General features: G+C 54.4%; 1 protein-coding gene across 2 annotated transcripts in view; it reads right to left on the bottom strand.

Moving 5' to 3' along the window:
• Positions 1-11,068, bottom strand: part of SLC26A9 (solute carrier family 26 member 9) — a 28,543-nt gene extending 17,475 nt beyond the window's left edge. Inside the window, exons 1-5 of one of the 2 annotated variants that reach the window (XM_087856565.1) lie at positions 10,913-11,067; positions 3,569-3,673; positions 3,258-3,400; positions 407-546; positions 176-286 (exon numbers count right to left, since the gene is read on the bottom strand). In XM_087856565.1, the coding sequence (XP_087712691.1) occupies positions 176-286; positions 407-546; positions 3,258-3,382 (376 nt within the window). In that variant the 5' untranslated portion in view covers positions 3,383-3,400; positions 3,569-3,673; positions 10,913-11,067. Of the gene's footprint in view, positions 1-175; positions 287-406; positions 547-3,257; positions 3,401-3,568; positions 3,674-10,912 lie in introns of both variants that reach the window. The other variant, XM_045787889.2, reaches the window with a different exon arrangement.
• Positions 11,069-14,280: the final 3,212 nt, after the last annotated feature.

The raw sequence follows: 14,280 nt of genomic DNA, 5'->3' as shown, positions 1-14,280 counted from the left end.
CCTGGTTTCTCTAAGGTGGCAGTGGACCTGGGACTGACGCTCACAGTGCCAGTCCCTTCTGGACCAACTGGCACCAGCTCTAGGGGAATGCGGATGGAAAACAGAAGCCGCCCGGCCCCGCCACCTGTCCTTGTAGGCCAGGCCATCTTGCCGGCTGAGAGGGGAGAGGGCTTACCTGGCACCATCTGGTGTATACCCCCCAGGAAGAAGTAGGTGAGGAGGGGGAAGAAGGAGGAGTAGAGGCCGTTGACGGCAGGAAGGTTGGCCAAGAGAGCAAATGCCATGCCTGCAGGGGACGAAGAGATTGCAGGCTTAGGGGCACGGCTGGGTTATGGAGGTCACGGCGGACGGGAGAGGACGAGGGGGGAGCAGCAGGCCACGCCGACCTAGGACACCGACCCCTCACCTTGTGGGACCTGGATGGATCCACCACTGAGTCCGCCCAGCAGGTCGGGGATGATGTAGTCTTTGATCTTGTACTTGGGGAGCCAGGAGAGCACGGGGAGCAGCCCAAACACCACAGCTTTGATCTTGGCTGAGGAACATCTGGAGGGGAAGAGGGCAGGCTTCCAGTCGGCACTGCATGATTCGGACACTCCGAGTGGGGGAGGGATTCTGAGATCCCGTTCCTGGTCATTGATTCATTCACTCAATCATTCGGAATTCACTCAGAATCCAGTGCGCGCCCACACCGTGCGGAAGGCCGGGGACACTGAGGAGGACAGGCCGGGCTTTCCTTAGAGAGCCATCCCCATGCCCTGGCCTTTGGCTCGGCGTCTTCTGGAGCTGGCTGCTCACCTAGGACGTCCACAAGACTTGGCGTAAAGGCATGGATTTGTGGTCACTTAGCCCCCACCTCGGATGGCCTTTCTCCAGTCTGATGGAACACAGGCCTGGGCACCCAGGTCTGGGCTCCTGAAGCTTGTTGTACGTGCTGGGTCATAATGACTTCCTTTTCATCTATTGTCCTCACTAGACAGCGAACCCCACCAGGGCCGAAAGTCTGGCTCCCATGTTCATCTTGTATACCTTGTGCATTGTATTGGAGTATTTAGTAAGTATGTGCCGAGTCACTGAGTGAATGAATGATTGAAAGGGTAGGCTGGTGTTGAAACTCAGTCAGAGTAGGGGCTGCTGCCATCTTTCTTAGCACTGCCCCCGAGAGACGGCTCCATTGTCCCTGCGGGGTATGTCTCTGCTGACTCATTGTCCTTCTGTGTGGTGACTCCAATGCTGGAGCTCTTCCTACTGTTAATTCATGGGGGGTGGGGGTGGAAAGAACGGGGGAGCTGTTCGTTTGTCAGCGCAGGGTGGGGAACGTTGATTCCTTCCCTGTTTGTTGAATACCTGGAGGTCTTTTCATAGAAACTCAGGAGTGGTAGGAACAAGGGCCTCCAAACGCAAGGGTGACAGCTCGTGGATTGATGACTGGAAGGGGGTGGGAGGCATTTGCTTTTCTTCTCCCAGTTGAGGGAACTCAAATACTCGGGGCCCATTTGGTGACTCACTGGCCCGCTCTGATTAGGCCTCCTTTCCTTCCCGGCACCAATTCCCGCTCTTTGCTCTTGTTAACAATAGTTTCCCTGATACTGGGTCCCCTGGATGGCACCCAAGACGAAAATCAACACAGACAATGCTTTGTACCCTGTGCAGAGACTTGGACAGATTTTCTGTCCCAACCACCACTCTGGGAAGGGCACCACCATCAACATCCTCTGGGGGCAGATGGGTGCCTCTCGCATCCTTGGGATGGTGGACAGGGCTTTGGACTAGTGGCACATAGCTTAAAGCAACTCAAAGCTTTGTCCTAAGGGAGAACCAGCCCTGCAGGAACTCGCTCAGGTTCGTTTGTGGCAGGGAAAACTGGACTCACAAATAAAGAGCTGACTAGGGGAAGACACACAACCCCCTTGAGGGCTCATACCTGCCCGGCCTTACTTGCGAGCCTGCCGTATGTCAGGCAAGGCAACCTGAAGCTGAGAGAAGAGCTGGAAACATACGCCGAACACCTATCCAGAGGCTTCAGCGGCCAAGAGGGAAGTGGACAGAGGGATTAGCTTTCTAGCCATTCATTCATTCATTCATTCATTGAACAAATATTTATTGGAGTATTTTCTGTGTGTCAGGCACTGTTTAAGGCTCAATTCCAGCCTCGTGGAAATTGTTAGTTCCCTCCACCACTTTATAGTTTTAATCTATAATCTTTTAGGCCAACAGTGGATACCCTCATCCCTCCGGCACAGAAACAACCCAAACTTCACCTGTTTGGGAGCTAAGGCTGGCAGAGCCCACCTGTCCAAGGAGCACCACAGCGGGTAGGGTGCCCAGACACTGAACACCCAAGGCTTTGGCTGTAGCCGGGCAGAAATGGAGCCTCCCAGGAGCAGTAGGGTTGGACCGGGGCTTTTAGTGAAGACTCAAGTTGGTGATTCCTGCAGCCTAAACCAGTTCCACCTGCATCTCCACTTCAGCCATTGCCAGTGACCTCAATCCAGGTAACTGAATCAGCTATTTCCCCAGCAGAGTGAGGAAGAGCAAGCCAGCCCACAGCCAGGACTGGGCAAGGTCGGCCAGGAGTGTAGGAAGGGGGAAGGTGAAGCTCATAGCCTCGGGTTTCTGCAGGCTGAGTATAACTCATCTCATGAAGCCCCCTCGTTGGAGATGAGGTTCTGCTACCCACCAGCACAGTCCCAGAGATCTGAGAGTGGAAGGAACCCAGGGGTCTGGCAGGACCCTATCCTGGTAGGTACCCTTTAGGAAATCCCAGGAATTTAGGGGCTGCCTTTGGGCAGTCTCTGGATCAGGAAAAGGAAGGAACATCGAGGAGAGAAAGAGGACAAAGGGCACGGAGTGGTGGCTTCCGATCTTTCCTGATCAGGAGGGAACAGGGCATTAAAGGAAGGGCGCTGACGCTCCCACTGGCCCATGTGGTGGTGGCATGCCCATCTAGAGCTCCCTTAAGAACCTAAGAGAGACTTGAGTGCACTGAGAATAAGGCAAGACCTCATGCCGGGGATTGGAGATGCCCTACAACTCTGAAACTGTGGCCAGCCCTTGCTGCTACTCCCCACCCTTCAGGGGTGGGCGTCAGTCCAGGAGAGGTAGTAGGGTCTTAAAATCAGGGTTCTGAACCTCCCCTCCCCAGGGCTTCCCCAAGCCCTGTCTTAGCCATACTGGCGCAGGAGCCATACCCCGGTGCAGAAAGGATTTTGATGGGGAGCAGAGGAAAGAGGTGTCTGGGCTCTGGGCCATGTTACCTGAAGGCATTGCGAAGTTTCTCTCCCAGTGGGTACGTCCGGTCCTTCTTCTCAAACTCATCATCAAAGAGGGTGAGAGAGTATGCGGCTCTGTCTACCACGTAGCGGGGCCTGGGCTGGCTCATGTCTGGGGCATTGACAGGCTTTGGGAGACGCAGAGGAGGGGAAGATGAGAGGCATCTCTCTGCAGCTCCAGCTTGGGCCTTCCCTCTCTCTGGTTCTGCCCACAGCAGGGTTTTATTCTGGTTTTCCCCACCCCCACCCAGCAAGGTGCCTCCCTTCCCGCTTTCAGGTCTTTCCACCAGACTCACTTCTTTTGGTGGCCTTCCTTCCCAGGCACTGATGATGCACACACTTGTCCTGGCTGTTTTGCTTGGCACCCAGCACGTGGCTGGCACGCCACACCTGTGATGTCACTGTCACCCCCGCCAAACACCAGGCAAAGAGGAGGTGGGAGTGCAAGCTCAGGAGTCGTCACAGCTGGATATGAGCCCGTTGGTCCTGTCCCCCGCCCCCAACCCTGGCCCCTGGTGCCCCCACAAGCCCCCTCTCCCTCCCCAGACCTCAGTTTCCCTGGGAGAAAGGCTCATACCATTCAGCCAGTCAGCTTGGAAGAAATACAGAAAATGGCCTGCCCAGAGGCAGAGGGATGGCAGAGGTGACCTCAGGAGGACCCTTCTTGAAAGAGACACCTAGGACTTCACCAACAGGTTTTCCCAGGGGGATAATGGCGCGTTTGGGGAAATCTGGATGGTCTGAACCGGCCGGCTCTCCCACGGCTTCCTGTGTCTAACCTTTCCCCCACCCTTGTGTGCTGGTGTTTCTCTCCTCCTTGCTTTTTGCGCAACCTTGCTGATGTTCCAGGAGCTGAACAGGGCAGAGCTGGGTGCCAGGGCCCCTGAGGCCCAGACGAGCTCCCTGTGGGAAACATCCTCCCTCCCTCCTGCAATGATAGGTCCCTGCTCCTGTCCCCTGCTCCTGGCAGCTGGGAGAAGCCCCTGGGAGCACCTTGGAGGAAGGGGGGGAGAGGGAGGAGGTGGGGCAGGTTTGAAGGAAGGAGGTGGGGAGTGTGGGGTGGCTGTGGCCAGTTTGGCAAAAGATTTGAGATGGGGTTGAAAGTGAGAAACCACTCAGGGAGCTAGGGACGTCCCTTGGCTTCCTATGAAAGAACGTGGGTGCATAGGGGTTATCGGAGGGGAGCAGGCTGGTGGATGGCTTTCGTGGAAGAGAACATGGCAGAGAGATGGAAAGTACGGTAACTAAGGGTCCAGACACCTGACTTCTGGTCCTGGCTTTATGGTGAGGCGAAACAGACATCACCTCTCTGAGCCTTGGATTCCTAGTCAGTAAAATAGGAGTAACATATCGATCTCACAGGGTTGTGAGCGTCAGATGAGTTATGGGCAAGAAAGAGATACCTAAAACGTACAAAAAATGAGGCAAATGTGAGTTGCGATAATCAGTACGATTGTACCCAAGCTGATGAAGTTTGGGCTGGTGCATTCCATTCATTTGGTCGTGGGACCCCGGGGCCCATCAGAACCTATAAGCAGGGGCGCCTGGGTGGCTCAGTCAGTTGAGAAGCTGCCTTCGGCTCAGGTCATGATCTCAGGACCCTGGGATCAAGCCTCGCATCCGGCTTCCTGCTCGGCGGGGAGCCTGATTCTCCCTCTTCCTCTGCCCCTCCCCTCCCCTCTGCTCATGCTCTCTCTCTCTCTCAAATAAATAAATAAATAAATAAATAAATAAAATCTTAAAAAAAAAAAAAGAACCTATAAGCAAGGGCTGTATGCCTAGCAAACCCCAGGGTGCTCTCCAGCTGGGAGGGGGCCAGGGAATGAATCTGTCCACAGCACCTACGCCCAGCCCCTCGCCTGGTGCTTCGTACGCACTCACCAAATGCTTGTGGAATGAATCCAGAAATGGTGTTTTGGAGAAGACATGGGCAGGAATGAGTAAGAGCAATAGCATGGGAGACATTTCAGTGGGAGAAGTGAGAGACAGAGCCGTGTAAGGAAAACCAGCACACGCTTTAGAGCCAGAATGACCTGGGTTCAAAGATTCGGTTTCTTCATCTGTAAATGGGGATAATAACAGTCCTGGCTGGTTGCCAGGAGGATGGAATGAGACTGTGTGAAGTGGCTGGGCTTCCCAGGCACCCAGTAAATAGTAACGGTGGTGATTACTATTATTAAGATGGGAGGGTGCTTCCTTCCTCTTAGGAGAGACCATTCAGAGGCTTCCAGGCCTTCGTCCTCCAGTGAGGCAGGTGCCCTCGCTCCTTCTTCTCCTCCCCACCCTCTCCAGGGGCTGCAAGGGTCTAGCTTTCCAGGTGGCTTCCCTGAGCCCTTTGGGAGCAATGAGTGAGGAACATAATTGTCCAGAGGAACCAGAGCCCCAGCCTGGCTTGGGAGAAGGACTGGAAGGGGTCTTTCCCTGCCATCGAACAGACTGCCTCCAAAGGAATAGCTAAGATGCTCAAGGGGAGCTGGACCCGAAGAGGGGGGCCCTTGGAAGAGCCCCTTGGAAGAGGGAGTGATGGGAGATCTTGCTTCTGTGCCCCTGGCAGGTGGTGGGTGGCCCCTGAAGCTCCTTCCCAGGCTGCTTTCAAAGGTTCTAAGTTCTGGTAGTGTGTTTGTGGGGGAGGGGGTTAACATCTGATTCCACAGAACCCTGCTAACCCAGCTCCCCCTCACTTCCCCATTTCCTCAGTGGGATCTTCCTCTCTGTCACCCAGGCCACCCCCACATTTGTCCCTGCCCTTTCTCTCCCCACCCCGGCCTCCACCTTCGGCTGTTCATCAGATCTCATTGCTATTTCTTTCCAGTGTCCCTCCTGTCCCTCACCTCCTCAGCTCTTATCTCACACCTGGACTATTGCATGAGTCTTCTGACTGATTTCCCCGTCTCCAGCCTACACCCCCCGATCAGAAACCCTCGGCCTCCTCATTCCCAGGAGGGTCAAGCCCAAACTCCTTATTTTGGTGTGTTTGTTCTTCCACCATCTGGCCCTGTGTTGGTGGAGTTTGTAGAATGGTTGGCTAGGTCCCCTGGCCCCATTCGGCACCCCCAGACAGGCTTGGCTCCATTTTACCCCTGTGCTCTGTCCACACTTTCCTCCTTACCTCTTTTTTTTTTTTTTAAGATTTTATTTATTTATTTGACAGAGAGACAGCCAGTGAGAGAGGGAACACAAGCAGGGGGAATGGGAGAGGAAGAAGCAGGCTCCCAGCGGAGGAACCCGATGCGGGGCTCGATCCCAGGGATCTGGGATCACGCCCTGAGCCAAAGGCAGACGCTCAATGACTGAGCCACCCAGGCGCCCCTCCTCCTTACCTCTGATGCCCTGACTCATTCTGTCTCCCTAGACCTGCCCATCCTTAAGATCTGCTTATGTTCCTCCTCCTCCCCACCCCTCCCTCTCCTCTTTGTCTTGCTCTCTTCCTCCACCTCCTCCTCCTTCTCCTCTACTGTGAAGTCTTTCCTGACCACCCTGGTCTAGGATCTCTTTTTCTCCTCTGACCTCCCTTTACTTGAGCCTCTCCAGCCTGCACACCGATGTTGGCTTTGGCTACTCTCGGCTGTCACTTCCAGGGATGGGAAGGAGGCAAGGGGGCCGTGGTGGTGGAAATCCTTCTGGAAGGGGGAGGCTTCCTACAGAGGGGGCCAGATGCTAGGGGCGTTCCCGCTTACATGGGCTAACCGAGGAGAAAAAGCCCCCTTGCTTTACTGGAATGCAGAATCTGTCCGTTCCCATATGCTCTGCTGGTTCCTCTCTGGAAATAGGGTGGTACAGGCTCTGAAGGGGAGAAGGCTCTGGAAGCTCTCCCCATCCTGAGCGTGTACCACACAAATAAGGTGAACCCAGCAGCTAGCTCGACTCAGGTGGTTTTGTCTAGAAGGGAACTTACGTCCGAGGCTGGTCTAATCCTCTCCTTCTGTGGATAAAGAGACTGAGTCTTAGAGGGAGGTGGTATGGGGATGCGAACGAGGCCTTTGACTCCATCTTAATTGCTCCTGTTGGGTCCCAGACCTTCTAGGGACGACCCTGCTCTGGCTGTCTGGGGGTTGTCCCCTCGGTGGCATCCAGAGTGCCCCTTTCGGAACGCTGCAGCTGATGAAGTGGGATTTCTGGGTGCCACCTCTCCTCTCGAGAGCTCTGTGGGGGGCTCTGACTCCTCTTTGGGCCCTTGGCTTTCCAGGGACAGTGACAGACAGAGTGGCAAATCTGCAGCCGCAGGAGCCACCCCAGCTGCTGGTGAGGAGGTGCCCTGGTCACACTTCCTAATTCCAAGAACAGGGTTTGGGGGGTGGGGCTTCGGAGGGGGGTTACTTCATCCCTGCCAGTTCTGTGGGCTGAGGGGGAGAGGGGGATGGGAGAGGCCAGGTGGCGGGAGTCACCGCCTCTTGTGGACCGCTCTGGGGTTCCTGCTCTGGGGTTCCCGGGGAGTGAAGGGGCTCCCACCATGCTAGGTTAGGGGTGGGGAAGTGAAAGAGGGAGCAAGCAAGGGAGAGGTGTAGGGGACGTGAAGACTTGATCTCTAGTTAAACAAACACAGCCCTGCTGAGTGATGTCACATCGCTGAAACTAGTCGAGGGCTCTCTTGCCATAGGTGTGTATCAAGGAGCCCTGCCTCTCGTCAAACACTGTCAGCCCCTCTCCGCCTCCCATCCCCCACCGGATCAGGGGTAAATAGCAGGTGCCATGTGACAATATGGAGGAACAAAAGGGTGCCCCTGCCGCCTCCCCTTCTGTGGAGAGGAGGAGGGGCGGGTCCCAATTTACTGGAGAGACCTGGTTGGGGGGGAAGCTGTGGGGCTTAAGGGAAGTAGAGGGCCAGAAGGAAAGTGCATGCAGAGGGTAGGAGAGGTGGGTGTGTGGACAAGTTCCAAGGCTTGGCAGGGAAATGGGGTCACATCTGGGGCAAGGGGGATTCAGGGGTTTTGTGGAGCTGAGGAGCTGGTGGGGAACAAAGGGGAAATAGACTCTGTGTGGGGGGGTATGGGCTGAGTAGACCTCCTCCTGGTCTTCTTCGGGGGGGGCCCCTCATCAGGATCTTAAATAACCCGCACAGTGAATTCATACAAAAGAAAGCCCACAGGTACCTCTTCCCAGGTATATGTCTGACTAGGTCTGTCTACATCAGTAGAAAACTGTGCGCAGAGATGGGCTTGGGCACAGTGCCCGAGTTAATGCATGGAAAGGCTTGGAAGGATGCCTGGTGAGAGTGCAACCAATTCTGACCCTGTTATTATTCTTATTTCTTCGATTACTCTAGAGGATTCTCTTCCTTTCTCTGCAACCTTGGGCAGGTCGCTCTGCCTTTCTTGGCCTTTCTTTTCCTATCCGGCCCAGTCTACCCCGCCCATGTTCTTGCCTTTGTCCCTCTAAAATTTCCCAGAACTGGTGAGAAGAAGGGTGGAACATCTCTTTAGATGAGGGTAGAACATCTCGGGAGCAGGGAGGCAGAGAGCCATCTGTGGGGTTTTGGTCAGGTCTGGAGGTGATCCTGTCATTGTGGCCCAGGCTGACTTCCTCCTCAGCCCTGCTCTGTGTGTGTGTGTGTGTGGTGGGGGGTTCTTTGATGGGAACCTGTGCCAGGCACGGGAGCAGCCCCGGCATGGCCAGCTCACCCTGGCGTTCTTATCACTTGTCCTAACCTGGGCGGTCGCTGTGTTCTGGGGAAAGGAAAGGTCACTTTGAGGTTTCCCTTTTGCTTTAGCTGCTAGTTGCTTCCCGCCGCATCCAGGGTGGGAGCCACAGGGAAAGAGCCATGTCTGAGTGGCTGGTGGGTGGGTGGGGGGAGTTGGGGATGGGGTAGGAGGGTTGGCGTCTCAGCTGGGGACTGTGTCCCTGACAGGCGGAGTGAGGGTATAGGGGCTGTAGGTCTCCAAGGCATTTTATCTATATCCTTTTATATCTATTGCCCCCATGTTTCTTGGGCAAACCTCTCATCCCCTTCTCACCCTGCATAATTTCCTCATCAGTCACGTGAAGGGGAAGATGAGATGTCCCTGAGTTGTCTTTGTGCTCGCCGGTGGTTCTAGGGACGGGTACCCTTGCTGGGGAGAGGTTCACTGCTACCACCCCCAAATCCCACTCCTTATCTCTACGCCCACTCTCCCCTCCTTCTCTGCTCTGCCTGCTGGGGATAGGGATGGGTGCTGGGCTGAGGAAACAAGCTCCAGTTAAAGGGATTGAGGTCAGACTTTGAAAAGCACTTTCCAGCAGGGGAGACCTGACCAAGGTCACGGGACACTTAAAATAGACTTCTGGAAGTCTGCAAGGAGAGTAGGGTTAGTCTTAGTGGAAGTGGGCAAGTGGACAAGGAGACCAGGAAAGGACCCTGCTGGTCTCGTTCAAGGAATCCAGAGCTTAGCCAGCACTGAACTGGTCCCTCCTTCCCTCAAAGAGCTCGCTGGCCTCAGACTCGGGTTGTTTGGTTCGGTTCAACACATACTCTCTAAACGCCAATGATGTGCCAAGACTCTGGACGTCAAGAGATAAAAAAGAGTCCATCTCTGCCCCCAGGGATTTATACAGATGAGCACCTAGAACAGTCATCCAGGCCCAGGAAACACCCAGAAGAGGCTATCACGGTGATGGAGGAGGCGCGTTCACCCCACGCTGCCCTGGAGGGCTTTGCCAGGTTCTGCGCCCCGGGACTGTGGGGCTCTGGCTGTGAGGAGGCAGTGGGGAGGATTGTGAGGCTCCGGGCCGGGGTTGTCTGTGTGAGTGAAGCCATCCAGGGGCATAGCCCTCCCTCAGTCCGCCCTACTTGGGGCGCGCTCCCACTCCGAGGGGCACACTCTGAAAGTGGGTCTTCCTCCTGGTGCCTCAGATCCAGTGGGGCCAAGTGTAAGTGGGGAGTTTATGCTAGAAAGAGAAGAGATTTGCTTGACCTAGGCTGGGGACCTCACTGGCTGATTTTGAGGAGTGGGGGCACTGTCTGAGGGTGACTTGGGACCCCTCACAGCCCCAGGATGAGTCCAGTTCCCCCGGACTGATGGAGCTGTGCCCTTGCCGCCCCTCTCCTAATCCTCCAGCTCTCTTCCTTCCGCCGCCTCCAATCTCTCAGGATTAATGGGGACAAATGGGATTCCATGCCGCCCATACGGGTGCCCTGAGCTGGTGGAGAGGTGAATGAATAAGAGAACATCTGGGGGGGGGGCAAAAGGAGGGGGAGACAGCCACACAGAGCAGGCTGGTGAGCCAAGCATTACGAGCTTTTTGCTTCCAAGACTTGAAAAGAGGGAAGAGTTGCGGCCAGCGGCTTCAAAGGCTGGCGGCCCGAGGACCATCCAATATTTTTGTTCTTTGCGAAGGAAAGCAGCCCTTGTTTCCCCTCACTCTGTTTTGGGGTCTGGCAGACCTCCTCCATGAGAGCCCCCATCCCACAGCCCCGTTTGGCCTCCTGCCCTGTAGCTGAAGTCCTTCCCTGGAAGTGAGGACCCAGGGGGCTCCTCAGAGGTGGAGGCTGGGGGCTGCTCTCAGACTCAGGGGCCACAGCGGCTTTCCCCCTGGGGCTCAGGTTGACAAACAGCCCAGACCCCCAGGACTGGTGGGCTCCTGTCACACCCCATCTCTGTGTCCCTGCTGCCCCCCCTCTTCAAAGGATGACCCCCAGCCTGGTGGGGGGTGCGGGTGGGGCTTACCGGTGGGAGAGCGGAGCCGGCGGGCAGGGCTGCAGGTGTGTCTGGGGAGTAGGCAGCCGAAAGGTGTTCCGAGGTGTGCGAAAGGGCTCTGCTCAAATAATCCAGGGAGGCGTTTATAAATAACTTCACCTCAGGGCCACGGGGTGAGCCCCGGCTTCTGATTGGCTCCGAGGGGAAGTGGTTTTGAACACTACACCATAGCTAAGCCTGAGGAGATAGGAAAAGGAGATAAGGGGAAAAGTTCCTAAATGAACAGCCCTTTTTTTGTTTTACCTGAGGAGCAGAGCTGTTTGATGGGAGCTTGGCACTTCCTAAATCCACCCCGAAGACAATAGGTCACATTCAGCGGGGCCCCTGCCCCACAGGCTCCCCCAAGGCGGCCGGGCGGAGGCTGAGGAGGGGACAAGGCAGACCCCTCTCCGAGCTTGCTGTCCTGCTGCTCGCAGGGCTGGGGTCAAGCCAAGGAGGCTCTTGGACAATGGAACCCATTGAGGCCACCCGAAGGGTGGGGTCCTGGGCTGCTTGCTTTGAAGAATGGAGAGCTGGGCGTGTGTTGGGGGGACAGTAGACCTCTGAGCACCCCTGAGTGAGGGGACGAGCCATGGCTGGGAGGCCCTGAGGGCCCTCGGGACGTTCTGGGCTGCAGTAGAGACCTGGTTCCCAGTTCTGTCCCCAGCCCTAAGCCACTCATCAGCTCTGCGCCTCCCATCTCTCCAGAAGAAAACAAAGGCTCTGAGATGGGCTGAAACAAGTACAGAATGCTTTGGTAAGGCCTCCCTGGAAGTCAAGGTGAAAATCCCCCTGGGAAGGCAAAATGAGCTAGTTTCATATAATAGGGCTCAATAAATATTTGTTGAATGAATGAGAGAATGAATTGTCTGTGAGCCCAACCCAAGGGAGAGTTTATAGATGCATTGCCTGTGGGGCCCCAAAAAACCCAGAGGTCACTGAGAGTTGTCAGGGTGTAGCCAGGGGCCTGAACATGACTGCAGAGAGCTAGAATGCAAGCCACCCTACCATCTGCTGCAGGAAGGATGATGTGTGCATGGACACTTCCTCGAGAAGCCCTTCCCCAGACTCCCACACTGGCTTAGCTGCTGGGTTCCCGTGATTCCCTTTGCTTCACCATGGTGACGATACCCTGATCACAACGGACGGTAATTATGCCTTCAATTACCAGTGTTTCTCCAAAGACTTGGAACTCCATAAGAAGGGCGTGGCCGTGTCTGTTTTGTTCACTTTGGTATCCCTACCACCCAGGCCCATGCCTGCACTTAGTAGGAAGTCAGAGTAGATTGATGGAATAAGGGAAGGATTGTCTGATGGAGTCTTTAAGCACAGCAGAGCCAGAGGCCAAGGCTTCATCCATGCATCTCCAGCATTATCCAGTGGCATGGGTAGCTTGACTTGTTCTAAATTTTGGGCAGACAATTCCTAGAAAGCAGATGAGGCATCAGGCTCTCCCTATAGCCAGGGTGACAATGGCTATCAAGATCACACAACTGAGTCCCCTTCCTGGGATACCATGCCTGGCAGGGAGACTTCTGGTTTTAATTTGGTTCTTTCAGAACAGAGAGTGCATTGCCCAACTGGCTGGAGCATCTGGGGCTGCCTGCAGGTGTATTTGTTTCTTTTAAATGACCCATGGACATTCTGGTCTATCAGTTGGTCTAGTGTGAGTTTTGTTAATGTGAGTCAGCCTCCCCTTAGTCTGATTGACTTTCCATTGTAACATCTGACTTTCACACAGGTGATCTGGTTTAATTCTCATAACAATCATGTCATGTAGGCATGTTGCTCTCATTTTTCAGGTGAGGAATCTGAGGTTGAGTCAAGTGAAATAACTTGTCATTAGGTCACAAAGATCTGGAAGGAAGAGAAGGAATCAAACCTGGATATTATAGTTTCAAATCTTATGCTTTGCCCACTATTATCACTTTTATGTTTGAACCTGTGAAGCTTGAGACCTTATACAAGACCCCACCTTTTAGACACTTTGTTTCCCTTTTAGGTATAGCTCCAAAAGTAACTTGGATAACGATGGCTGGGGCCACTGGAACAGGGTCTGGGGCTGAGAACTTGTTGGCTTTCCTCTCCAATCCTTCTCTTGCTGTTTTGGCAAAATTCGGGATAGGTAGATCTAGTCTAATTAGAACAGGAAGGATAGATGAATGCAGAGGTTTCTACAGAGTCACCAAGGGAGCTGGACAGAAGTCTCAGAATCTGGGGGGACTGGTCATGAGCAGGAGACCCAGGAAGGAGGAAGCCGGACCAGAAGTCAGATGACCAGAGGACAGGACGGGGAGAAGCCCTAATGGCTCAAAAGGGCATGTTTAGGGGTATCTCGGGTGGAGTTAAACTGTGGGACAGAGTTAGGGCTGGTGGGGAAGAAAACAAAGACACAGAGAGACAGGCAGATGGCAGCAGTAGAAGCACAGAGAAAAAGAGAGTCAGAAACAGAGAGAGGAGCAAAAAAACACCTACTGTTTTGCTCCCAAAGCAGCTCGGTCTTGAGGTTTGTTAAATCATTGTTTTCACAGTGAAAGCAGATAAGCACCCACCCTCCACCTCTCTCTGGAGCAGAATAGATTGTCCTTTGCTAGCAAGCTGCTTTACCCTCACATCCAGGACTGAAAGCTGTGTTCGTTCACTCATTCATTCGTTCATTCATTCACTTAAAACCCCTTATTGATCGAGTGCCCAGATCCTGTTCTGGGAATACTGAGATAAATAAGGCACAGTCCTTCCCGTGAAAAGGTCTTGCTCTGGTGGGGAGGACAGGGAGACGAGGAGAACACCATCATCTAGAACTTGGAGTGCTGTGGGAGAGCAGAGCAGAGGCACCAGGCTCAGCCCTTGAGGGGAGGGGGAAAAGAGATCAGGGCAGACTTCCCCTGGTGGGGGAGGTGGGGGGCCGCAGAGGGCACGCCAATGCTGGAGCCTGGAGACCTGAGCTCTAAACCCCAGGATGGCTTCTTCCATGACGAGGTAAGATAGAGGCTGCCTCTGGAAGCACTATTTGTAGAAGGGGTTTCCAGCTTGTCCCCAAGCCCGCTGACTTCAGAGCCCATTCAATGTTCTCTGCTGTAAGCCCATCCCTGTGTCTCCCTCTGACCCACAGCTCGGTCATCCTCCTCCAACACTATTGTTCAACACCTCTCAACACACACACACACACACACACACACACACACGTACGTACACATGCACACACACACTCACTCACTCATACCAAACAGGTTTTGAAGATTTACTGAGTTATGCAGATAAAGCCAAAGTATTCACAAATTACCCTCCCGACACACCTCTCTTTTGAGCTGGTCCGGTTAAGTTTTCAGATGAGCGAACTGAAGCTAAACTCCCAAGAA

Source organism: Ursus americanus, chromosome 2 (assembly GCF_024610735.1).
Source record: "Ursus americanus isolate L20-20 chromosome 2, mUrsAme1.1.p, whole genome shotgun sequence".
NCBI classification, from domain to species: domain Eukaryota; kingdom Metazoa; phylum Chordata; class Mammalia; order Carnivora; family Ursidae; genus Ursus; species Ursus americanus.
This window is presented reverse-complemented; position numbering and strand designations above follow the sequence as displayed.